The sequence below is a fragment of the Podarcis erhardii genome (genome assembly GCF_964252035.2).
Source record: "Podarcis erhardii genome assembly, chromosome: 13".
NCBI classification, from domain to species: Eukaryota; Metazoa; Chordata; class Lepidosauria; order Squamata; family Lacertidae; genus Podarcis; species Podarcis erhardii.
This window is the reverse complement of record NC_138502.1, coordinates 42129287-42153252: the sequence shown is the minus strand read 5'-3', so window position 1 is coordinate 42153252 and position 23966 is coordinate 42129287. Positions and strand designations below refer to the sequence as shown.

General features: G+C 42.2%; 1 protein-coding gene across 1 annotated transcript in view; it reads left to right on the top strand.

Moving 5' to 3' along the window:
- The window catches only part of TANC2 (tetratricopeptide repeat, ankyrin repeat and coiled-coil containing 2), a 193527-nt gene that overhangs the window by 89492 nt on the left and 80069 nt on the right, over positions 1 to 23966 (top strand). Inside the window, exon 6 of the mRNA XM_081837550.1 lies at positions 16834 to 16944. Coding sequence (XP_081693676.1) covers positions 16834 to 16944 — 111 coding nt within the window. The remainder of the gene's footprint in view (positions 1 to 16833; positions 16945 to 23966) is intronic.

Sequence of the window (23966 nt, the reverse complement as noted above, 5' to 3'; positions counted from 1 at the left end):
AACCATCACACGGTGCAGCTAAGCATTCCAGTCTACAAAACTTTTATAATTACCTCTACCTTTTTTGCTTAGCAAAGTGTGTGACATTCAGGAATACATTGACAATCATAAAGTTGAAAATACTCTAAACTGCCCTTAAGTTGTGCAAAATGAACATAAATACACACCCTTTAAATCCCATAGAGCAAATGGTTCCCATAAGAGTGTCACTGTCTCCACTTTCCAGAAACAAGTGAATACATTTTTGTTCTAACAGGCTTTTCCGGCTGGATAAATGGGTTTTTGCCATGAGTGACTGTACTGTACTGTATTTTGTATTGTTTTAGTTCTCTTCTAAATGTGTCAGCTTTTTGTGTTTTTAACTTGTTTTGCTGTTTATGTTGTACACCACCCTGAGATGATAGTGCAGAAGGCTATAAATAAATTGATGATGATGATGAAGTTGATGATGATAATAACAGCGTGTGTATATTAAAAAATAACCTGTTCCCCACCCACTGGATCATACCAAAGCTCATATGGTCCAGAATCCTATTCTGACCATGGCCAATCAGATGCCTATGGGAAGTGCTCAGGCAGGACATGAGTGCAACATCACTTTCCTGCTAGTGTTCTCCTTCAACTTGTATCCAGAGGAATACCCACCTCCCAGTACGGGAAGAGAGCACACAGTCATTGTGACTAGTAGTCATTAATAGACTTATTCTTCATAAGTTTGTCTAAAGGTAAAGGGACCCCTGACCACTAGGTCCAGTTGTGACGGACTCTGGGGTTGTGGCGCTCATCTCGCTTTATTGGCCGAGGGAGCTGGCGTACAGCTTCCGGGTCATGTGGCCAGCATGACTAAGCCGCTTCTGGCGAACCAGAGCAGCGCACGGAAACGCTGTTTACCTTCCTGCAGGAGCGGTACCTATTTATCTACTTGCACTTTGACATGCTTTCGAACTGCTAGGGACCGAGCAACGGGAGCTCACCCCGTCACGGGGATTCGAACCACCAACCTTCTGATCGGCAAGTCCTAGGCTCTGTGGTTTAACCCACAGCGCCACCCACATTTGTCTAATCCCCCCTTTAAAACCATCACAGTGGTGGCCACCATGACACTGTGCAGTTATGAATTACATACTTTTCCGTAGTTCAAAGTAGTACTTGTTTGTGTCTGTCCTTCAGCTTCATTGGATGAATCACGGTGGCTTTTAGATTGAGTCTAAGCATTGTTGAGTCCCCTAATTTGTTTTCAGGCCCGAGCACCCTTCAATAATTTTGTGTTGTTTTTTTCAGCTTAGATTTTGTACTACGGCAGCCACCACTATTGTTTCATAATTGTGATTTTTAGATGCAACAGAATAAGGCTCATTAAGGCTCGCGGAATAAGCAGGTCTAGAACCTGAGCTATGTTTGGAGTGGTCTTGCTATTTAGAAATGGATTGCTACATGTCTTGAACTATTTGAATCAATAGCACTGCAGCACTTAAAACATTTTAACACCAAAGGCCGCTCATTGCAGTATTAGATAGTAACTGGTTAGTGTCCAGCATGTGAGTCAGCTTCTGGCAAGAGAATTCATTATTTAAGTGGAGGGGGGCAGGAACACTTAGCTTAATCTGCAATGGCTGGATGTTTGCTTTATTTAAAATCAATAAAAATTATCCTGCTGTGGTCAGCAATAAAAAGCCTTGTGGTGAAACTTGAGGAGGAGTACAGGATAGTGGGGCAGATTTGCTGCCCCACACCCAAGCAGTCTGCCAGAAAGTCTCATTACCATTGCTATCACTGTCCCCATACCCTTCTTTCACCTTTAGTACAACTAGAGAGCCAGATTTGGCTCAGAGGCCACTCAGTTATTGAACCTTACACAATGCGGAAACCTTATACTGCAGAAAAGCCAGAAGCAAATATTAGACTGCATGGATACACTGTTGCCCAGCTCCTGTTCAATTCAGCAAATAGAAAATTCGCAGAAGGTTTCCCCCTGAATGCCTTAATTTGTCCCTTTCAGTCACCAGTGCAGATGTAAAGCTGGGGATCCCTTAATCGTGGGATTGCTCACTTCCTCCTCACTCTAGTGTCTGTAAAAATGGTAATATTCCAGTAGACGTTTTTGAGAAACTGACTTTTGAAACTGACTTTTACTCTAGGCCTCTGCTTTTAATATTTTGGTGTAACGTTGTTTTCGTAATTTTGATTGCATTGTTGATATTTTGATATGGTTTGTAAGGTATATTGTTATAGAAAGAGAGGATGGAATGCCACAGCAATGCCCCCCCCCCACGAAAAGCAACCTCAAACACAAGATAGCTCTCAATTCTATTGTCAGCTGTAGAATTCCATGCAGAGTGAGAAGGTTGAAATCTCATATGTATATTGTGGATTTCAATACTTCTTCTGTTGACATTTGAGGCTTGAAAAATAGCATGTCAGGTATGTGTGTTGTAGATTAGACCATCAAGCTACAAAGCTCTTTTAAAAAATAAATAAAAATACCATAATTAAGCCTATTTCTTTTGGGAGCTGACATGCTATTTTTCAATTGTACTTTATTAATAATGTTTCTAAAAAAGAAGTCTAAATAAATATTTCCTAATTAAATACCAGCTCAATCATAAATGGCATGTCACAACAAAATAATGTAAATAGAAAATGCAATTATATTATTAGCAAGCTAAATGGATTTAAGTATGGAGTAAATCACATAGAATCAAGAGATTAAACTACTTCAGCAACAAAAGCATTAAAATGTGTTTTTGTTCTCGCTTCTTGCATTAGGAATGGTTCCGAAAGTGATCTGCTATTCAGCCAAAAAAGGATGGGTGGATGGAATAATGCAAGCAGTGCCAAGAAATGTTCACTGTTATCGTATTGAGTAAAAGTGCATCCTTCTTGCAGACCTCAGCTTCTTGCTTTTTGCTACACTGCGGGCCTAGATCCTCTCCTGGGCTGTTGTCCTTGATTCTGCCTTGCTCTTGAGTCTTGCCTAGCTGCTCATTCCTGGTTTGTCCTGTGGCTTCTGGACTGCTGCCCACGGCCCAGACTGGTCGCTTTTTGCCTTAGCCTGGTGCCCTTTGTTTATTATTAGGCCACAGCAACTATGCTGATTGGAGTGGATGGAAATTGTAGTCAGACAGCATTTGGAGGGCGCCAGATTGGCAAAGTAGGGACGCGGGTGGCGCTGTGGGCTAAACCACAGAGCCTAGGACTTGCCGATCAGAAGGTCGGTGGTTCGAATCCCCATTATGCGGTGAGCTCCCGTTGCTCGGTCCCTGCTCCTGCCAACCTAGCAGTTCGAAAGCACGTCAAAGAGCAAGTAGATAAATAGGTACCGCTCCGGCGGGAAGGTAAACAGCGTCTCCGTGTGCTGCTCTGGTTCGCCAGAAACGGCTTAGTCATGCTGGCCACATGACCTGGAAGCTGTACGCCGGCTCCCTCGGCCAATAAAGCGAGATGAGCGCCACAACCCCAGAGTCGGCCACGACTGGACCTAATGGTCAGGGGTCCCTTTACCTTTACCTTTACCTTAGATTGGCAAAGGCTGCTTTGCCTCTTATAGCATTGACTCTCTCCTGAGGAAGGACAGAATCCCAACCCAACGGCTAGGAAAGTGCAACTGTTTTGAGGTGGAGGAAGGCCCACCAATCCCATGTTTGTTGAATGGGGTCTCTTTAATTCAAAGCATGGACTCTGTGTCTGAGCTACAGCTCTGTTTCACTAACAAGCTGGGCTTACCCAGTTTCCACAGTGCAAAGCCTAGTTCTCATCTTGCTGATGCTTTTCCTCATGGGAACATGGCTGGACCCTCCCTTAGTGTCATCACTGAGCAAGGCTTTGAGGAAGTATAAGCAAAGGACAAGAAGTATCCCAGCTTTGCTAGTCTCTGTTATACTTTTGTTGGATTTCTGGTAGTGATTGTAATGGATGCATTTTTCAGTGCGGCTTGTCATACCAGAAGGGATTTTTAAAATCATCAACTGTTAACTTTCTCACACTGTCCTATTTAGCCATAATTGGTTGCTGTTAGCATATGTTCTCTCACATTTGTACACCATAATGAGGCTTTTTGAGGTTATGGTTTAGGAATGATATTTATAATGATTAATAAAAAAGTGCATTTTTAAAAAAGATATTGGTGCTGATATAATGCAAAATGAAAGCCCACTAATTCCAAGTGAGAGATGCTTCCCATCATTGCTTTTGGGAAGCAAGGTCTCCGAAGTTGTTTCTGTGTATTCTTACTCTATGAAGAATTCTCATTTAGTTGCTTATGGTTATCCTAATGACTTTTACCGACAAGTTTTTGAGAAAAGGAGATAACTATCACCATAACAAATCTCAGAAGCTTGTTGCCTGCAATATAAAAAGATGAAAGATAAACAAGTGTTATTTATGCATTTCTTGTGGTCCCCTGATTCCTGTTAAAAAGGACCTGGATTCTAAGAGAGGTCATGCTGGATCATGGGTGAAAATAGATGGGAGCCTCATAAACAGTTTGTGTTGTGCCATGGGGTGGGGGTGGGGGTGGGGTGCGGTTTCCTGTTCAAAAGAAAAAAAGAAAAGAAAAAGCACACAGAAACACACAGATATCCATTGGGCCCACCCAAGGTTTTCAGAAGCCCAGCCATAGTAAAATCATATTGAAAACCTGTTGGGATTTGCCTAATTTTGCACTTTAAAGAAGTCACATTATGCAAATATTTTCATGGGGATTTGTTGCAAAAGGGAAAGTGAGGTAAGAAAAATGTGATCCCCACATATGCTTTGGAAAAGTTTCCAGTCAAAATTAGAATTCATGCTTCATAAAGAAAGGGACATTTTTAGCAACTTTCAGGTGGGGATGGCAGAAATCCATTAATTTTAATTGGTGTCTCTGTGTGTATGTGAATCTTGTTTTCAGTTGAGGTAGCACAAGGCCACCAGCTTCACTGCTCTTTCAAGTGCTGGTGGAATCGCAGTTAAATCAGCCCTGCAAGATTCCTTTTTGCTGCAGAATGGCTCAATCGAATTGACACTGCATTGTGACATTCCTTTGTTGCTGGATGCCGAACTGACATCCATGGTATAAAGTCCCTTTCACTATAAAGTGCACCGGCTAGAACCGCTCCACCCCACCCCCTCTTGACTCCTGGATAGGCCTGCATTATCCATGCTCTGATAATCTCCAAACTGTATGCGGTTCTAAATGTTATGTCCAGAGCAGTATTTCTTGAACAATCTGTGGGTGAAATTCTTTGTCTGATTGTGGCAGTCGTTTCAGCAGGGTTTACACAGCTTTCTGCTGCTTCCATGGTCTAGAACCAGATAGAGGCATGTGTTATTGCTAGATGCCATCTGCCATTTACTGAAAACGTTTTCTGGAGAGAGCTTATGAATGCCGTTACCTGCATTGAGTCTAAAAAGAGGGCAGGTAATACATTGAAATAAAACAAATGGTAGAAACAACAACAACAACAACAACAACAACAACAACAGCAACAACAAAGCCTATCACGCCCCTCCCCGGTTGGGCACCCAATAGGGAAGCTCGGTGGGGGCGTGGCTTGCCGCTCAAACGCGGCCGTGTCAGCCATCCCAGCCATTGCACACACATTTTCTTTGAGTCACCCGCCATCTACTCCCTTTAGATTAGCTTTCCTGAGACTTTGCTATGGACCTCTGGTTGGTCACCCTGTTTAACCAGGGGGCCTGGTAGGAGTTTTTTCCAATTGGCTAAATTGGCCCGGCCTCTTGGTTTTTTCGCCTACCTTGTAGCAACCGTCACAACTTTCGTGGTATTTGGCGGTTAGGCATTGGAATGTGTTGTTGGTGTTTCGGGGGGCAAGGTGTGGCCATCGCCTTTGCCAACAATTTTGGGTATTCCGCTAAAGGAATCCGGCGGTCGTGGATCCTGTCCGATGCCTGTGTGGCGGGGGGCCATGGCACGACCCTCGGTGACATCAGGAGAGAGCCTATAGTTGTATTAGCATCAACAGGCTCCCCCTACTGGTGGTTAACCCCTCCTCCGTGGTCCAGTGCCTAAGCCAATACCTTCTCACATGCTGTAATCAAGAAAGTTGTGGCCTTTTCCTTACCCATTAACCTTATATACTGTGTCCACGTGTCTTTATTCCCCAAGTGGGGATCGGGTCCTCGAATCACAACACTTTATTATTTATACCCCGCCCATCTGGCTGAGTTTCCCCAGCCACTCTGGGCGGCTTCCAACAAAACACTAAAATACAATGACCTATTAAACATTAAAAGCTTCCCTAAACAGGGCTGCCTTCAGATGTCTTCTAAAAGTTTGGTAGTTATTTTTCTCTTTGACATCTGGTGGGATGGCGTTCCACAGGGCGGGTGCCACTACCGAGAAGGCCCTCTGCCTGGTTCCCTGTAACATGGCTTCTCACAGCGAGGGAACCGCCAGAAGGCCCTCGGCGCTGGACCTCAGTGCCCGGCAGAACGATGGAGGTGGAGACGCTCCTTCAGGTATACTGGACTGAGGCTGTTTAGGGCTTTAAAGGTCAGCACCAACACTTTGAATTGTGCTCAGAAACGTACTGGGAGCTGGTACATGGCGAAAGGAAAGAATTGGCTGTGCCAAGCAATGCTTTTGTGTTTTCTCCTCTTCCTCTCCCTCCTACCACACAGCATTGTATCGGCTCTCAGGCTGGACAAGAAATTGCAGAAATGCACAGGCCACCCCAGAAACATGTTTTCTGTAGGTGAAGGACAGGTTGGTTGAATTGTATTTCCCAGTACCTGTATGGGAGACCTCTTGGAAATCACATGTATGCCATCTTGGCCTTCATGGTGTAAAGAAGGTGGAACATAAATGTAAGCACGGGCAAAGAAACTCTCCACTACAGTACCATGCTGCTGTTCCCTAACTGCATCTGCTGTCTCAATAACTGGTACCAGTGTTTGAAACTCCCATTGTTCTAGGCACATTTTGCAACAGGGAATTTGATTAGCACAAGCAGTTTCTGAGTTCTGTGTGTAGTACTGCACCTAAGATTTCAGATTAAAACTGCAGAGTGGAAGGAAAGGAGGACCTTTTTCTGCCTCCCCACTTCCAGCTACTCTCTGAAGACTGGAAAAGAGACCCTCTTAAGAATATTAGGGGGGTGGGCAGGGAAAGGACTAGACCATGTGAAAAATGAACACAATATTTTAGCTGCAGTTCATTTATTCTCAGCTTTGTATTCTTATTATAAAAAGCACACCTGAACATTCTGTTGTTGCACCCATAACTTAGGTTTAAGGTGCCATTTCATATCCCAGTTTCTAACACTGACTGGTACATGGAGCGACATTGATAAGAGCAGTGTGCAAGCAGTGCTAGAAACTCAAAAATATAAACTAATTGCCAAATGGCACCTTAAACGTAGGTTGTGGTTGCCACAACAGAATGTCTAGGCGCCGCCACCCCCCACCCCCCGTGGGGGTGGTTGTTCATTTCATTTCTAAACCGCTTTATATTTTAAAGGGAAAAAAAATCTCTGTTTACAACACATTAAAACATCAAATAAAACAATCCAGAATAAAACAAATTCAAGTTTCAAGGGAAATATTTTAGATCCTTCTCTAAGTGACGTTTTACCTTCCCCATATTTAGCTACTTAATTTATATAGTTGCCCCATAGCAGACGTAGTCTTGGAAGCCAGTGTGGTTTGAAGTCAATTGATTCCCCCCTTTCTTTTTTTGTTTTCTCCTCCTGTGATGAGGCCGGATTTTAATGTTTTAATGTTGTATTTTAATCTTGTTTTTAAGTTGTATTCATTCAACTTGTTTTTATTATTGGTTGTTAGCCGCCCTGAGCCCGGCCTTGGCTGGGGAGGGCGGGGTATAAATAAAATTATTATTATTATTATTATTATTATTATTATTAGGGGTTAGCTTGTCAGACTAGGACCTAGGAGGCCAGGGTTCAAATCCCCACTGGGTGATGAAGCTCACTGGGTGACCTTGGGCCAGTCACAGCCTCTTAACCCACCTGACAGGGTTGCTGTAGGGATCAGCTGAAGAGGGGGGTAAACTATGTACTCCTTGGAGAAAAAGATTGGATTTAAATGCAACAAATAAGCCCTCCTGCTTACCTGTTTAAGAAGGCTGGAGAGGCCAGCCAGGTGGAGATGTCAGTCGCCAACCTAGCATCCAGAGTTCTCCACTGAACCTGTGCCACTGGACCCGTATCTGGCTAATTTCTAACACTCTGTACAAGTAACTGTTAAAGCTGATGCTTCTCAGTGCTTTGAAGTGGGACCTGCCTGTAAAGTTACTCACTCTTTCAGAACCTGCTTCTAAACTTGTCTATGTTTCAAGTAATGCTCTGTCCAGTGAAATAGAAAAAAACCCTTGGAAAGGAGGAAACCCCTTGTTGTGCAACTGGGCGTTCCCTTTTGATGGTCTTGCACCATATTGAGATAAGGTCAGCAAATGTTTTCAGCAGGGGGCCGGTCCACTGTCCCTTAGACCTTGTGGGGGGCTGGTCTATATTTTTGGTGAAAAAATGAACGAATTCCCCACAAATAACCCAGAGATGCATTTTAAATAAAAGGACACATTCTATTCATGCAAAACCACCAGGCAGGCCCCACAAATAACCCAGAGATGCATTTTAAATAAAAGCACACATTCTAAAAGCCTGGTAGATGAAGGGAACACAGTGGATGTAGCCTACCTTGATTTCAGCAAGGCATTTGACAAGGTGCCCCATGATATTCTTGTAAAGAAGCTGGTAAAATGCGGACTTGACTATGCTACCAATCAGTGGATTTGTAACTGGCTGACTGACCAAACCCAGAGGGTGCTCATCAATGGTTCCTCTTCATCCTGGAGAAGAGTGACTAGTGGGGTGCCACAGGGTTCTGTCTTGGGCCCGGTCTTATTCAACCTCTTTATCAACGACTTGGATGATGGACTCAAGGGCATCCTGATCAAATTTGCAGATGACACCAAACTGGGAGGGGTGGCTAACACCCCAGAGGACAGGATCACACTTCAAAACGACCTTGACAGATTAGAGAACTGGGCCAAAACAAACAAGATGAATTTTAACAGGGAGAAATGTAAAGTATTGCACTTGGGCAAAAAAATGAGAGGCACAAATACAAGATGGGTGACACCTGGCTTGAGAGCAGTACATGTGAAAAGGATCTAGGAGTCTTGGTTGACCACAAACTTGACATGAGCCAACAGTGTGACGCAGCAGCTAAAAAAGCCAATGCAATTCTGGGCTGCATCAATAGGAGTATAGCATCTAGATCAAGGGAAGTAATAGTGCCACTGTATTCTGCTCTGGTCAGACCTCACCTAGAGTACTGTGTCCAGTTCTGGGCACCACAGTTCAAGAAGGACACTAATAAACTGGAACGTGTCCAGAGGAGGGCAACCAAAATGGTCAAAGGCCTGGAAACAATGCCTTATGAGGAACGGCTAAGGGAGCTGGGCATGTTTAGCCTGGAGAAGAGGAGGTTAAGGGGTGATATGATAGCCATGTTCAAATATATAAAAGGATGTCACATAGAGGAGGGAGAAAGGTTGTTTTCTGCTGCTCCAGAGAAGCGGACACGGAGCAATGGTTTCAAACTACAAGAAAGAAGATTCCACCTAAACATTAGGAAGAACTTCCTGACAGTAAGAGCTGTTCGACAGTGGAATTTGCTGCCAAGGAGTGTGGTGGAGTCTCCTTCTTTGGAGGTCTTTAAGCAGAGGCTTGACAACCATATGTCAGGAGTGCTCTGATGGTGTTTCCTGCTTGGCAGGGGGTTGGACTCGATGGCCCTTGTGGTCTCTTCCAACTCTATGATTCTACTCATGTAAAAGCACCAGGCAGGCCCCACAAATAACCCAGAGATGCATTTTAAATAAAAGCACACATTCTACTCATGTAAAACCACCAGGCAGGTCCCACGAATAACCCAGAGATGCATTTTAAATAAAAGGACACATTCTACTCATGTAGAAACACGCTGATTCCCAGACCGTCCGCGGCCAGATTTAGAAGGTGATTGGGCCTGATCCGACCCCCGGGCCTTAGTTTGCCTACCCATGGTATACGCTGACACAAGAAAGGGCATTCTTTGTATAGATGGCCTGACTCTGCAAAGCCCTTCCTTTCCAAATCTAAATGATGCTATCTCTTATCAATTTTGGCACCAACTTAAAGACTTACTTATTTACCTCCTAGGCCTTTGAGTGATTCATTGGTCTCTGCTGCGGTGAAGCTTATTTTATTGTGCTGTTATTTTATATTTTCAGCCTGTTAATGTGTTAATTGGTGCTTTATTTATTGTTGGCAGTTATATTGTTGGCAATTATTTTATTACCAATCAGTTATAATGCACTCTGGGATCTTGAAGAGTAGAATAAAAATATGTTAAATAAACAAGGAAATAAACTTACCCAGGAACATGTCAGGATGCAAAGTTTTAGAAGCACAAAGTTTGAGAAGCTGTATGACAGACCTCTCTACTTAATGATGAAAACTATATTTATTTATAACACTCTTCTTTACCATAAAGCCTATGGTTTATTTTATTTTTAAAATAATCCCTGAGGTGAATGAGGGCAAAAGAGTGAAAAACTAAATTTGGGGGTGAAGATGAGGTAGTCACAAATATGTATCAAGGATATTTGGACACTTTTAATAAAATATTGAAATGCATTCATTTAAACAAGATGCTAAAAATGCTTTTATTGTACCCAAAGATGTAAAATGGGAACAGAGGAGTGCAAAGCAATGCTGGAAAAAAGCCCTTAGTTTGTGTTGCTTAATTTAGCCATTCTTCTGCCTAGTGACTAAAGTGAATCATGCAAGGTTTAGCTGTATCATTTGTGAAGCAGTTTTGAATTCAAGAAATATGAACATTTGGTGTGTTTCTACTACTTATAAAATTATAGTCATATTCTTAAAAACAGTTGTGATTCTGTGATCCTTAAATAGTTTGTAAACCTAACTCTTGGCTATAAAGTCAATTAGCAGCAAACTACTAGCTTGAACTGCAAGGGACCAAATACCAAAAATAATTAGAAATAAATTTAAAAGCAAATGTGAGGAAAATAACCCAGCGCAAACTGGAAACTTCTTTTCCTTTCTTTGATGCATTTTCTAATTCAAACTAATAGTTTATATGTTAAAAATATTTGTAAGATTGTTTGCATTTCTAATTAAAAGCTAAAGGTTGTATTTCAGCCAGCAGAAAAAGAGCCTTTGAAATTGGTAGTTAGGCAGTATTTTTAATTAATGCAGCAGATTTCTGCCATCCCACTCCCTCTTCTAAACAGATACCTACCTCAGTTTATTTTTAAAATAAAACTTATTTGGCTAATAGAAGTGTTTAGCTCTGAGTTATATATCTTGTCATATTTTGGATTTTCTCACTAGGAATTAAGAGCAATGTGGCATCTGCTTGTGATAGATTCCAAGACTGGAGCAGATCATTCCATAGGCAGTTGAAAAAGGAAATAAATCACCCATTCTTAAGACCTTTAATAAAGGAACTTACATACCAACATGTGATTTAATCATGAATTTTGATTTAAAATAATGAAACCCTAGCGAACTTGGGGGGGGGGGCTGAATCTGCGAAGTAGACTCTTAGCCTATGTAGACTTGTGCTACGAAAGCATAAATTGATCAAGACAATATCTGTGCTTATAGAGTAAAATAATATTTCTGTGCTATCAAGGTGGGACTGGACTTCATAGCTGGCTAGTAGAAACTAATGCTTGCCTACCAAGGCCAGCCATAACTTAATACACCCCTGTCTTTTATATATAAGCCTATTGAGTTCTGTAAGTAAAGAAATTCCCCAGGAGTTTGGATCTTAATCAGGAGGGTAGGTCTGGGATAAAATTTGAATCTCATGTCCTTAATTTTATTTGTCTCTTAATATTAGAGAATTAGCATTTCGTGTTTTCTTTAGCTGGCATTCCACACCATTACATTTAGGTCAAATTAATTTAGATTTTTCTTCTTTAAATTAGAGGGTGGGGGGAGTGCAGATTTATTCCCCTGGAACATTGTTCTGTTGCTGAGAGAACTATCCAAAGATCTGTTCTTTTCTGGTTTCAGGTTGTTCAGTATATCAAGAACATTACAGATTTCAGAGTGCTATTTGAATCTACAGGCATTATATTAGGAAGCTTGATTGCCTTACTCCTTGTTGCAGTTAAATATGTAATCACAAATCAAGGGATCCTTTAATTAGATACCTGCAGATTATTTCCTGCAATGGCGTTTATCTTTTCTGAGTTATATAGATTCTACCACTTGTCATATGCAAGACCTTAGAGGATTAAAACTATTTTTATTTTGTATGCCCTTATGTAATGGGTTGTGATGCTGCTACGTTTTCCTTGTTAATGGTGTTCCTTATTGATGATCATTAGTCCTTTATATTCTGACTTCCTGGTACCTCTATTGCTTACCTGTTATGCTCTATTGCTATTTAGCTCTTCTTTTTTTTAAGTGTAGGCACTTCCAATATGTAGCAGAATAAGGATCTTCTTGTTTTTGTTTTGTGTAATTATTGTATGACTTATCAAAATAATGTAAAATTAACAAGTTTGTTTTTTTTAAAGGAATGTACTTTTAGCCTCACAATAACCCCAGAGTTAGGTTATGCCACAAGAGGATGTCTTTTCCAAAAACCACAGAGAGATTTGCATGGCTGAGCAAGTCCAGCACTCTGTTCTTTACACCATTCTGACTCACATTGTTTAACGTCTGTAATTGGATCTTACAAGTTGATGATGTGTAACTAGCAATTAATGTGCTGCTTCTCTGCAGTGGATACTAGAGTTCCTTTAAAGCTTTGCTGGGGTCACTCAGGGACTTGTTCTTGATGTTAAGATATTCTCTTTCTACACATCTCTGGGTGACATCATAAGTCTCATAGGTTTCAGTATTGCTTATATGCTGATGACACCGATCACAGCTGTTCTAACACAGAACTCCCCACCACCGTATCTATTGCTGGCTCTCTTTATATTTTATGTAAACTTTATATTTGTGTGCTTGATTGCTTTTCCCAACTCTTCTGTTTTGTCTCATGCTCATGCTGCAATTTTGAACACAGTTGAGCATAAGTTTGGAACGTAAGTCCCACTAAGGGTAAATATGCTTAGCTGGGTGCTGTTATATATTTGGTTCCTGCAGGTTTTGTCTACAGAGCTGCTCACATATTTTTAGTTATATTTGCTGTTTTTTTTTGTTGGTAATAAGTTCCATGCCTGCCCCTTTCATATTCTGTATGCTTTGACACCTTTCTGTGTGTTCTTAGGTCCAGTAACAAGCTTATCCACTGGGATGCATGGGTCGAGTCATCTTGACCACCATCGGTGTAGTTCCAACAGTTATAATAATTGCTCGGAAGAGTTTCACTGATTTACAGTCTGGGCTACTAAAATGCCACACCTCTTCTAATAATAAGAGGCTAGGACAGGAAACATGAATGTGATGAGTGCCACTCATGTGCTTAATAATAATAATAATAATAATAATAATAATAATAATTTATTTGTACCTCGCCCATCTGGCTGGGTTTCCCCAGCCACTCTGGGCAGCTTCCACAGAGACCAAAAATACACCAAAATGTCACACATTAAAAACTTCTCTGAACGGGGCTGCCTTAAGATGTCTTCTGAATGCCAGGTAGTTGTTTATCACTTTGACATCTGATGGGAGGGTGTTCCACAGGGCGGGCACCACTACTGAGAAGGCGCTCTGCCTGGTTCCCTGTAGCTTTGCTTCTCGCAATGAGGGAACCGCCAGAAGGCCCTCGGCGCTGGACCTCAGCGTCCGGGCAGAACGATGGTGGTGGAGACGCTCCTTCAGGTATACTGGACCGAGGCCGTTTAGGGCTTTAAAGGTCAACACCAACACTTTGAATTGTGCTTGGAAACATACTGGGAGCCAATGTAGGTCTTTCAAGACCGGTGTTATGTGGTCTAGGTGGCCTCCCCCAGTTACCAGTCTAGCTGCCACATTCTGGATTAGTTGTAGTTTCCGGCTCACCTTCAAAGGTAGCCCCACGTAGAGCGCATTGCAGTATCCAAGTGGGAGATAACGAGAGCATGCACCACTCTGGCGAGACAGTCTGCAGGCAGGTAGGGTCTCAGCCTACGTACCAGGTGGAGCTGGTAGATAGCTGCCCTGGATACAGAATTGACCTGTGCCTCCATGGACAGCTGGGAGTCCAAAATGATTCCCAGGCTGCGCACGTGGTCCTTCAGGGGCACAGTTACCCCTTAAAGATCTTCACTAGCTTCACGTTTGCTTCTAAGCACAAATCAGAGTGTTTGCTTTGACCTGTAAAGGCCTAAACAGCCTAGGACCTGGGTATCTGATGGAACGCATGCTCCTATTTCCCCGTTTTTGTTTTTGTTTATTACTATAAAGAAACACATGGGAATATACATCAGTGTTGAACATACTAATGTGAACATGTTAGCTAAACACCTCTAGCATTTCTTCAAAATAAAGCAAAAACAAACTCTCTTGCCTTAATCATGCAATATTTGATGAAGCATGGCTACTTTTCTCTGAATTTTATTCTTCTTTCTCTTTGTTCTTTCGGTCCAAGATAATATGGTAATTCTGTCATCATTGCATATTCTGACATTTTGTTTAACCACTCTTTCACAGAAGGTGTTTATGTTATTTCACATACAAAACCGCTGTTGTCCTATAAAATACTATTTCTTCATGTCATTGATGGACATACCCATCTATAGAAATTAAAACATTATTTTTGATATCCGTATTCTAATTGGTGTAATTCTTTTTGAAAACATGTATAGTTTTTTCATTGCTTGATCAGATGTCAATTTATTAAACTCCTCCAATTGTTGAGGACTCTGTTAAAGGTCCCACCTGCAGAGTTGAAGTACTTTGCTATAACATGGGCATAGCCTTCTCAGTTGGCACCCTGTTTATGGAATTTCCCCAAAAAACTGTCCATCAGGCTCATATTTGACCATCAATTTGGTGTCAAACAGTTCTGTTTACCTAAGCACTTAGTAGCACTTGATTGAACTCTTGTTTTAATCTGGTTCCCTCCCCACTGTGTTCTGCTTTTTTATTTGTTTAAATGTCTTGACTTGTGAGATTTGTCAAGTTGGTTCAAGTTATTGTTTGTAAACTGTCATAGGGACTGCATGGTCAAAAGGTGGCATAGAAATTATGAACAATGTTTATCACTTCACCCCGAAGTCTCTTAATTAAGTGCTTTGAAGCAGTCACACGATTGCTTTGTCACAAGCTCAGCTCAACCTACAGATTTGTCACACCAACTTTTGTCCTGTGATTTGCAGGGCGAATAAGCAGAAGGCATGCTTTTCTCAAATTTAAGTCCTGGTGCCCTTTAGGTCACTCAGAGGAGCATTTTAGGCTATCGCAAACAGAGGTAGGTTAAGATGAGATTACAAACTTCCCCAAGATCTGCCAGTGGGACTCATGGTGGAAGAGGGCTCACATCCTGAGTATTTCAGTCAAACCTAGTACTCTGGCTTCCCTTCCAATCTAGTTTTTCAGGTCTAACAGATGCTTGCTTTATGAAATAATTTGTGTATTATAAAACAATGGAGTAATTTAGTTATGGTTTTATGTACGATGAACATAGTAACTTAGTTATAAATATCTTTAATCTGAATTCAGCAATCAGCACCATTTCTTTCATGGTTGACATGTTTTAAACAGTAATTATGAAGCTCTAAAAAATTGTTCTAGAAATCTGTTCACTACCCACACAAATGTGTAAGTCAGCCTTTGGGAGGCTTGCGTCTTCAACCTGTGATGAAGTGGAATCTGTTTAAATACTTGAGCTACCTTCTTTGGCATGCAAGTTCACATGATAGGCTGCCTCCCACATTGCTTCCTTGCTTTAATTCAAAGAGGTGAATGATTTAATTCTTCTTCTTTTTTTAGGAAACAATTTTTCCCAAAATTTAATCATAGCAAATTAATCTTCACTAAATGTGAAGATTGTTTATTCTTCCTAAATTGAAATTTGCACGTGCTGTTTTCCTTTGCAGAAACTTTCTCCCGGGAAGGTGGTGTCAGGCTAGGTAGCTGCTGGGTTGCTATAAAGATGGTAATTTTTTGGATGCTTGAAAGCTCTTCAATGTTGGTTTTAGAACATTTGTTCAGATACTTTTTTTATCCTTCTAGGGTCTTTGGCCAAGTAGGTTGTGTGGGTTTTTGCATGTCCTGCAGGAAGAGATTGCTTTCATTTCACACATTAATGTGACTCGGTTATACTGTCTTCTGTTTTCTGAAAAAGCTAAAGTCTGTCTAGAACAGTCTAGCAGAAAGTGATGGTATTATTTGCACAGTTACATATTTGTGTGCCCTTAGGAGATTGTGCGGAAGCTGTAACTGGAAGGAATCTGGTGCATGGCTCTTTTGTTCAAAGTGGCTTATAGAATGGGCAGTGAAATATAGTTCCTTTAGATTACAACGGAGGGTGAATTAGTCCCATCACTTGTGCATGTGCATAATCTGTCCAGGAGACATAACCTTTAGTATGCAATTCTAACCATACTTATATTGGTGTAAACCCCATGGGACAGAGTGGAATTTGCTCCTGAGTAAATATGTGTAGGGTTGTGCCATTAACTGTTTTTATTTCACCTGGAGGTGGTTTCTTCACGTACGTTTTCTCAAAAGACAGCGTGGAAATTTGCATTTTTAATATGACCCACCTCTTTTCTGAGAAATGTAGAGTTCCCTTTTTTTGGTTTTACAAAAGGGAACATGATCTGGGCCTGACATAGTTTGTTTAGCTAAATGCTTCCATGTGTTGTTTACCGTTCACTTTCTCATGACCTTCCTTTGTGTTTCCCTTCTTCTTAAGCTCCTCTAAGGAAGGCAAAATTTGTTGAGAGCCCTCGAATTCCAGAATCTGAGCTTGGCTCACCAACTCTCTCTTCTGCACCAAAACTGGACCTTGATGCCTACTGCCCTGGTAAGCATGCATGCAAAGGCCTCACTGCGTTCGAAGAGAGACACCATTTAGACCTTGATAAATAGCTTGCAGGTGTTGTGTGCTTATCAAATCTGGCAGTTTTAAGTTTTGGCAGCAGTTGCTTACAGTACTTGATGCTTGAGTTCTTAGGTGTTAAATTAAGGCTTTCCAGAACTGAAATTACTTTACATCCAGCATTATATCTCTGCTGGCTCATGTCATGGAGAATGTTTGGAAAAGTTACAGCATTCATTTTTAAAATTGTTTTTTAAGATAACATTGTGTTGCTCATTCCCTGTGTGGCCTTGGGTGTTGGAGGTTGCTACAGGGGCTGCTTGGGTGCTTCTGGGTCAGGCTGCTACAGATGTGAAACACTGGTACTGAAAGCAAAAGACAAAACAGTTTTATTTGCCTGTTTCCCAGCCAGAGGTGGAGGACATGCTGTGCTCCTTCTGGGGTAGCTTGTCCACCTTTGGTCCCCGCTTTGTACTTCGCGCTCACCTTTGGCTCCTAGAAGCTCTCAGCATGTGACAGCAAACACACCACAGGAAACAGCTTCAACTGGCTAGCTAAACCAGGTGGGGATAGTCAAGGGATCTCAATCCCTTGGAGTTAGGGATTTCCCCTGCATGTGAAGACAGGCTCTGGTGGATTGAGCAGACAAGACCATTAGTGGGTCCAATGGACAAGAAGATAGTTTCTGCATGTTCTGTAGAGAGAAGTGAGTGGCAGATGGAGCTCATCAACCTGGGAAGATAGCCCATCTAGGAGAAGGAAAACTCTGGTCCTAAACCTCCACTGCCTTGTGGAATATCGTTGGGAGAAGAAAAGGCTAAGGAGTAAACCCCACACAAATCCAGAGTCGAGTTTCTAAGATGATTGGATGACTCCCTGTACGTCTCCTTCCGGCAATTCCTGCATCCAAGCTAGTGCCAAACGTATTGCTCTGCTTTCCCTTGGACCACATCAGCGAGGCCAGGAAGGGTCTTGTTGTCTGGGCAGCCCAGGAGCCCATACACACTACTCCAAACATTTTAATCATCTGTGAAAACACTGGATGAATTGACAAGCTGAAACAGAATCCAAACAAGATGAATGTGCTTGTACTCAAACATACTGGTCATCTAGGTGAAATGTTCAACCTGTCTTGGATGGAGTGGCATTTCTGATGAAGCAGGTTTCTGTCTTGCAGTATTCTTCACTGTGTCATTTTTCCTGGATACTCGGGTGAGGGTGGCCATTAGGGTGCCTTTTATCTACTCCAGTAGATATACTGGCTGTGTGTGATCTTTCCTAGAGAAGTTGAATTTGGCTTCAGTCATCGGTCCTTCAGTTGCCTCAGGGATGGACTAGTGACGTTGGCCTGGAAACTTCATTAGTCCAAAGTGTGATAGCCAGACCTTTGTCTGAAACCTACAGGCAGGAAATTATTACTGTCTGTCATATGTCAGTTTGTTAGCATCTTATCCTCTTCTGGGCTCGATTCAAAATGCACGTTGAAGCATTGGCTGTAAAACGGTTTAGGACTAATTTGTCTTATGGATCAATTCCTCCTATATGGACTTGCTTGGGAATTAAAGTCAACTTCAGAGGCTTTGCTCTTGGTGCTGTTTTAAGATAGCCACAAGTGCCTGTGAAAGGCTGGGCTTTTTATGTGGTCGTGTCATAGCTCTACAGTGCCCCCCCCCACCATCAAAATCCATGAGACTCTTTCTCTGTGCCTTTTCCACCAGAAATTGTAGACACTTTTGTTTCAGTTGGCTTTTAAGGTATAACTGCATTGTTTTAACAATTTTATCTTTATTTTATGATACCGTACTATCTTGATACCTATACAGTAGTACAATAGCAGCATAGAATATTACATTCTATTATAACACAAGAGTACTCCAAAAGTGCGCCCTCCCCCTCACACAGAAAATTTCCCAATGTTTATGTGAGCAGACTGAGGAGTGGATTTGGCCGATGGCCAGTTGCTAGGACACCCTCTGCACGGGCTTTAGAAAGATACCTGCACCTGACCAATCCCCCGTCCCGCTCTCTGCCATGCTTGATGCTCATGGGGCACTGAGGCTGCCACTCAGCTAGGTTGCTGAGCTATTGGTCCTTTGTTCCAGCCTATCAGCGGGCAGTGCCGAGGAGCTCGGCCCTACACCGCTGCCCCTTTGCCAGCTGGTACTGCTGGCAGCACTGGCAACAACATGTTATGAATAGGAGGACAAGCGGGTTATCAGCTGCAGACCAATCAACAGAGTGGGGTTACAGCTCTCCAATCACCTGGACAAAAATAATTGAAGTTTTTATAAGGTTATGAAAAATAAATATTAGGCATCACATTTGGTTGTGTTGGGGCCCCAGTGGAGAGATTAAAGCAAAATACTTTACAATTTGACTGAATAAATGATAAAGACGTGAATAATTAAGTTTATAGATTGAATATATAATCTCCTAGGAGATACAAGTAAGAATACCTATACTGGTTATTTTAATACATTAATAAATATTTTACAGTGTTGCCCAGATATGTGTGGATTTGTATTTTCCTGCATCATATTATACCAGTAAGACACTCTCCAATTCTATAAGCATATCGGTCAATTTGACCATATATACTATGTGCCATACGCCAGTTAACCAGTCATCCAGTGTCAGAGTCCTTAAATTAGAACAAGTAGTTGTTCATTCTGCTGTCAATAAATGTTGGACCAGTTCCCTGTCATCTGCTAATTCCAAATCTTTAATGCACCCAAATAATAAAACTAATGGATCTGTTGGTAAATCTGTTATTTCAGTTTCTTATTTACTATCCAAAGATTTGCTGAATATCAGCATTATGTACTTTATACCCTCAGCATGAACTACTTGCTGTTCTGTAAATACAATTAAGATGTAGTACGGTTAAACACCATTGAAACAGAAATTTATAAAAGCTTCCTTTAAAAGTGATACTGACTATACATTTTGAACAAAGCAGATACTTTCTGTCTCAAACATTTGTAGAACTAGATATGACAACTGGAAGCAGGGGTGATTGTAGGTAAGAGTAATCTCATTCTCCCCTCTACATCTAAGCAGGGTTTTGACTGCTAGCCAATTGAATTGCAAAGATATTTCTTTTCCAGCAACAGGTTACGCCCTTTCAGAGATTTCTGGGTGATAATCCCTTTGGACAAGGGAGTGTTGCCTGGAATTTAAAAGGTTATTTTATAGAGCTTATTCGTGTTCTTTTAGACGTACCTTCTGTGGTTTCAAAAGTTCAACTTCAGTTACAACTTCGACAGGAAATAATGGGGTCTAGTTCAGAAAAGTGCAGTGAAGGTTTTGCTACCCATTTTGTAGGGGAGGATAAAAAAGGAGAAATAAAAACACCTGTATTGGATACATGGGTTATTAAAAAGGTTCCTTTTTAATAACCCATGACTCTAGGGTTGTGCGCTCATCTCACTCTAGAGGCCGGGAGCCAGCGCTGTCCGCAGACACTTCCAGGTTACGTGGCCAGCGTGACGACGCTGCTCCGGCAAACCGGCACCAGAGCAGCACACGGAAACGCCATTTACCTTCCCGCTGTAAAGCGGTCCCTATTTATCTACTTGCACTTAAGGGTGCTTTCGAACTGCTAGGTGGGCAGGACGACGGGAGCTCACCCCGCCGCGGGGATTCGAACCACCGACCATGCGATCAGCAAGTCCTAGGCGCTGAGGTTTTACCCACAGCGCCACCTGCGTCCCCATGGGTTATTACAAGGGTCAAAACTACAAAACTTGGAACTGCTTTCATAAAGGGAAGTCTTGCTACTATTAGACAGGAATAATGTTTACAATAATGGATTTATAAGATGTTTGTTCTCATGTCTTTTCAATAAACAGTCCAGAAGTTTCCCTTTCAAAGCATTAATTCTATCATGCAACAGCAAGCTATGACTGTGCTTTGGAATACATAAAAAAAAAAGCCTGGCTAGCTTTTCAGATACCTTTTAATTGAATAACTTTCTAAAGAAAGGCCTGAAGTAACTGATATTATAATTTGAAGTCTTGTTTATTCCGTTATATTTTATTCCAAGAAGACCCATTTATCCTAAATAGAATCCAGTAAAGCAGACATGTATGTACAAAAAGCAGTGGTACCTTGGTTGTCAAACTTAATCTGTTCTGGGAGTCCATTTGACTCCTGGAACCATTCAGAAACCAAGGTGTGGCTTCTGATTGGCTGCAGGAGCTTCCTGCACTCAATTGGAAGCTGCGTTGGATGTTCGGCTTCTGAAAAACGTTCGCAAACCGGAACGCTCGCTTCCAGGTTTGCAGTGTTCGGGAGCCGATTTGTTTGGGAGCCAAGCCGTTCAACAACCAAGGTACCACTGTGGTTTTTTTAATGTGATAACTTTTAAAGGCCTGCTGGAAATGTTTCTATTTGACCAGGCCTATGCAGGCAGTGAAGAAAACATCTTTCAACAATAGTTCTTCAATGTCTAATTTTAATTACCTTTATGTTTTTTATTGTATAGCTTTATGTTATTATTGTAAACCGCTTTGATTGTTTTTAATGAAGTAGCAGTATGTAACTATTTTATAAATAAACAAAAAGGAGCACAAAATTTGGCAAAAGAAATGCAAACAGACAATAAGAGATGCTAGAAAAGAGCCATTGCTCAAAATATAAAGAACAACTGCAAAACAATTAAATACATTAATAGCAGGAAACCAGCTAGAAAGGCAGTTGGACCTTTGAAAAACAAGGGATCAAAGGTGTGCTAAAGGCAGATAAGGATTTTGCAGAGAAGCTGAATGAATTATTTGAATCTACCTTTTCAGTGAAGCTATAGGGTAGATCCCTGTGCCTGAACCAACTTTCACAGGAAGGAACAAAAGCAACTAGCGGTGACAAGAGACGACATTTTAGGCCTTGTTGGCAAAATAAAAACTGATATATCACAAGGTCCAGATGCCATCCACCTGAGAGTTCTGAATGAACTCCCGTGAATATTACTCTGTGCGACCCGCTGTAGCTTCTTATTTTATCTACCGATGGATTTCCTCCAGAGTTCAGAAAGGAACTGGGAAGGAGATGTGGTATTCCTCTACTCTTCAAGATAGGAAAGTGGTCAAAGCCATTAGGGAAGTGTCTCATGTGTAGAAGGGTTCTAGAAGACTCTCTGCAGCCGGCCTGGATATGCATGACTCCTAGGGCTGAACTATATGGAAACCCATTTGATAAGCATCAGTTACAGGTAACAGCAGTCTTGGTTTTTTCCTTTCTTTCCTTTCTGTCTTCCACCTTATTTTGGAGAGGCACTATGGGCACTACTGTTTGGGGTCAAAGAGCTCCCTTAGCTCATTTTCCCCAGACACGAGATAAAGATTTTGTACTTTAGGGCAGGACATTGCTTTCTTTAAAATAAAACAACAACAACAACAACACCCCACCCATCTGGCTGGGTTTCCCCAGCCACTCGAGGCAGCTTAGGTAAAGGTAAAGGGACCCCTGACCATTAGGTCCAGTCGTGACTGACTCTGGGGTTGTGGCGCTCATCTCGCTTTATCGGCCAAGGGAGCCGGCATACAGCTTCCGGGTCATGTGGCCAGCCTGACTAAGCTGCTTCTGGTGAACCAGAGCAGCGCACGGAAACGCCATTTACCTTACCTATTTATCTACTTGCACTTTGACGTGCTTTTGAACTGCTAGGTTGGCAGGAGCAGGGACCGAGCAATGGGAGCTCACCGCGTAATGGGGATTCGAACCGCCGACCTTCTGATTGGCAAGTCCTAGGTTCTGTGGTTTAACCCACAGCGCCACCCGTGTCCCTTTACAACATATCTAAAAACATAATAAAAACATCAATCCTTAAAAACTTCCCTAAGCACAGCACATACTTGTCATTATTTGGAACTTGCATCAAAATAATGCCTGTATTCTCACCTTTTAGCATGAATATGCCTATTCAAGCTTCCAGCCAACCACCCAAGCATTCTTCAGGATTTCCTAACATGCAAAGAGCTCAAAGGGGACATTCCCCTCCATTTCCCCCATTAGTCTCCCCCCCTTTTATGCAATCCGTGATCTTTCAGTGGCTACTGAGCATGGATCAATCACCATTGATCTCCTTCCCTCCCGCTTAAGTTTTGGAGGAAAAACACCTCTGTGAATCTTGGGCTCCCCCCAGGTATACTAACACTTCTTTCTTATTTCTCTGTGGCCTCATTTTGGTTCCATTTCTGTCAGCACTCACTTCCCGAATTTACTATTACAGTGGTACCTCGGGTTAAGTACTTAATTCGTTCCGGAGGTCTGTACTTAACCTGAAACTGTTCTTAACCTGAAGCACCACTTTAGCTAATGGGGCCTCCTGCTTCTGCTGCGCCGCTGGAGCACGATTTCTGTTCTTATCCTGAAGCAAAGTTCTTAACCCGAAGCACTATTTCTGGGTTAGCGGAGGCTGTAACCTGAAGCGTATGTAACCTGAAGCGTATGTAACCCGAGGTACCACTGTATAAGGAGTGATCAGGGCTTTTTTTCAGCCGGAACGCACCAGAACTGAGTTCTGGCCCCTCTTTGGTGCAATCCGGCAGCTCTTTAGGTTGGGGCTGTGTGCCGGCAGGCGGCACAGCACCTGGGACTGCGCGGTGTGCCAATTGGGTTGCCGCGGCGATCGTGTTGGTGCGGCAATTGTGGCTGCACAAGGTGGAGGTCGGCAGCAGCATTGCCGAGAGTGGCGGTGGGGGCGAAGAAGAGAAAGTGGGTGCCCCCCTAAGAAAAGCTCAGCAACTTTGGGCGGGTGCTCAGCAATTTCCACCACCTCTTTTTCTAGAAAAATAAAAAGCCCTGGGAGTGATAATGTTATTATTAATTGCTCTATCTAAATTCTGTGAGCTCCTATGACTGCACTCATGCTGTCAGAGTCACCCGTGGTCCCAGCTCACAAGAGACCAAAGTCCACTCCAGCTTATGTACAAAAGCTTTTATTGAAGAACATTATTAGCTTTACATCCGAGCTCCGTGACTCTACGTCTGTTGCGCTTAGACCGCTG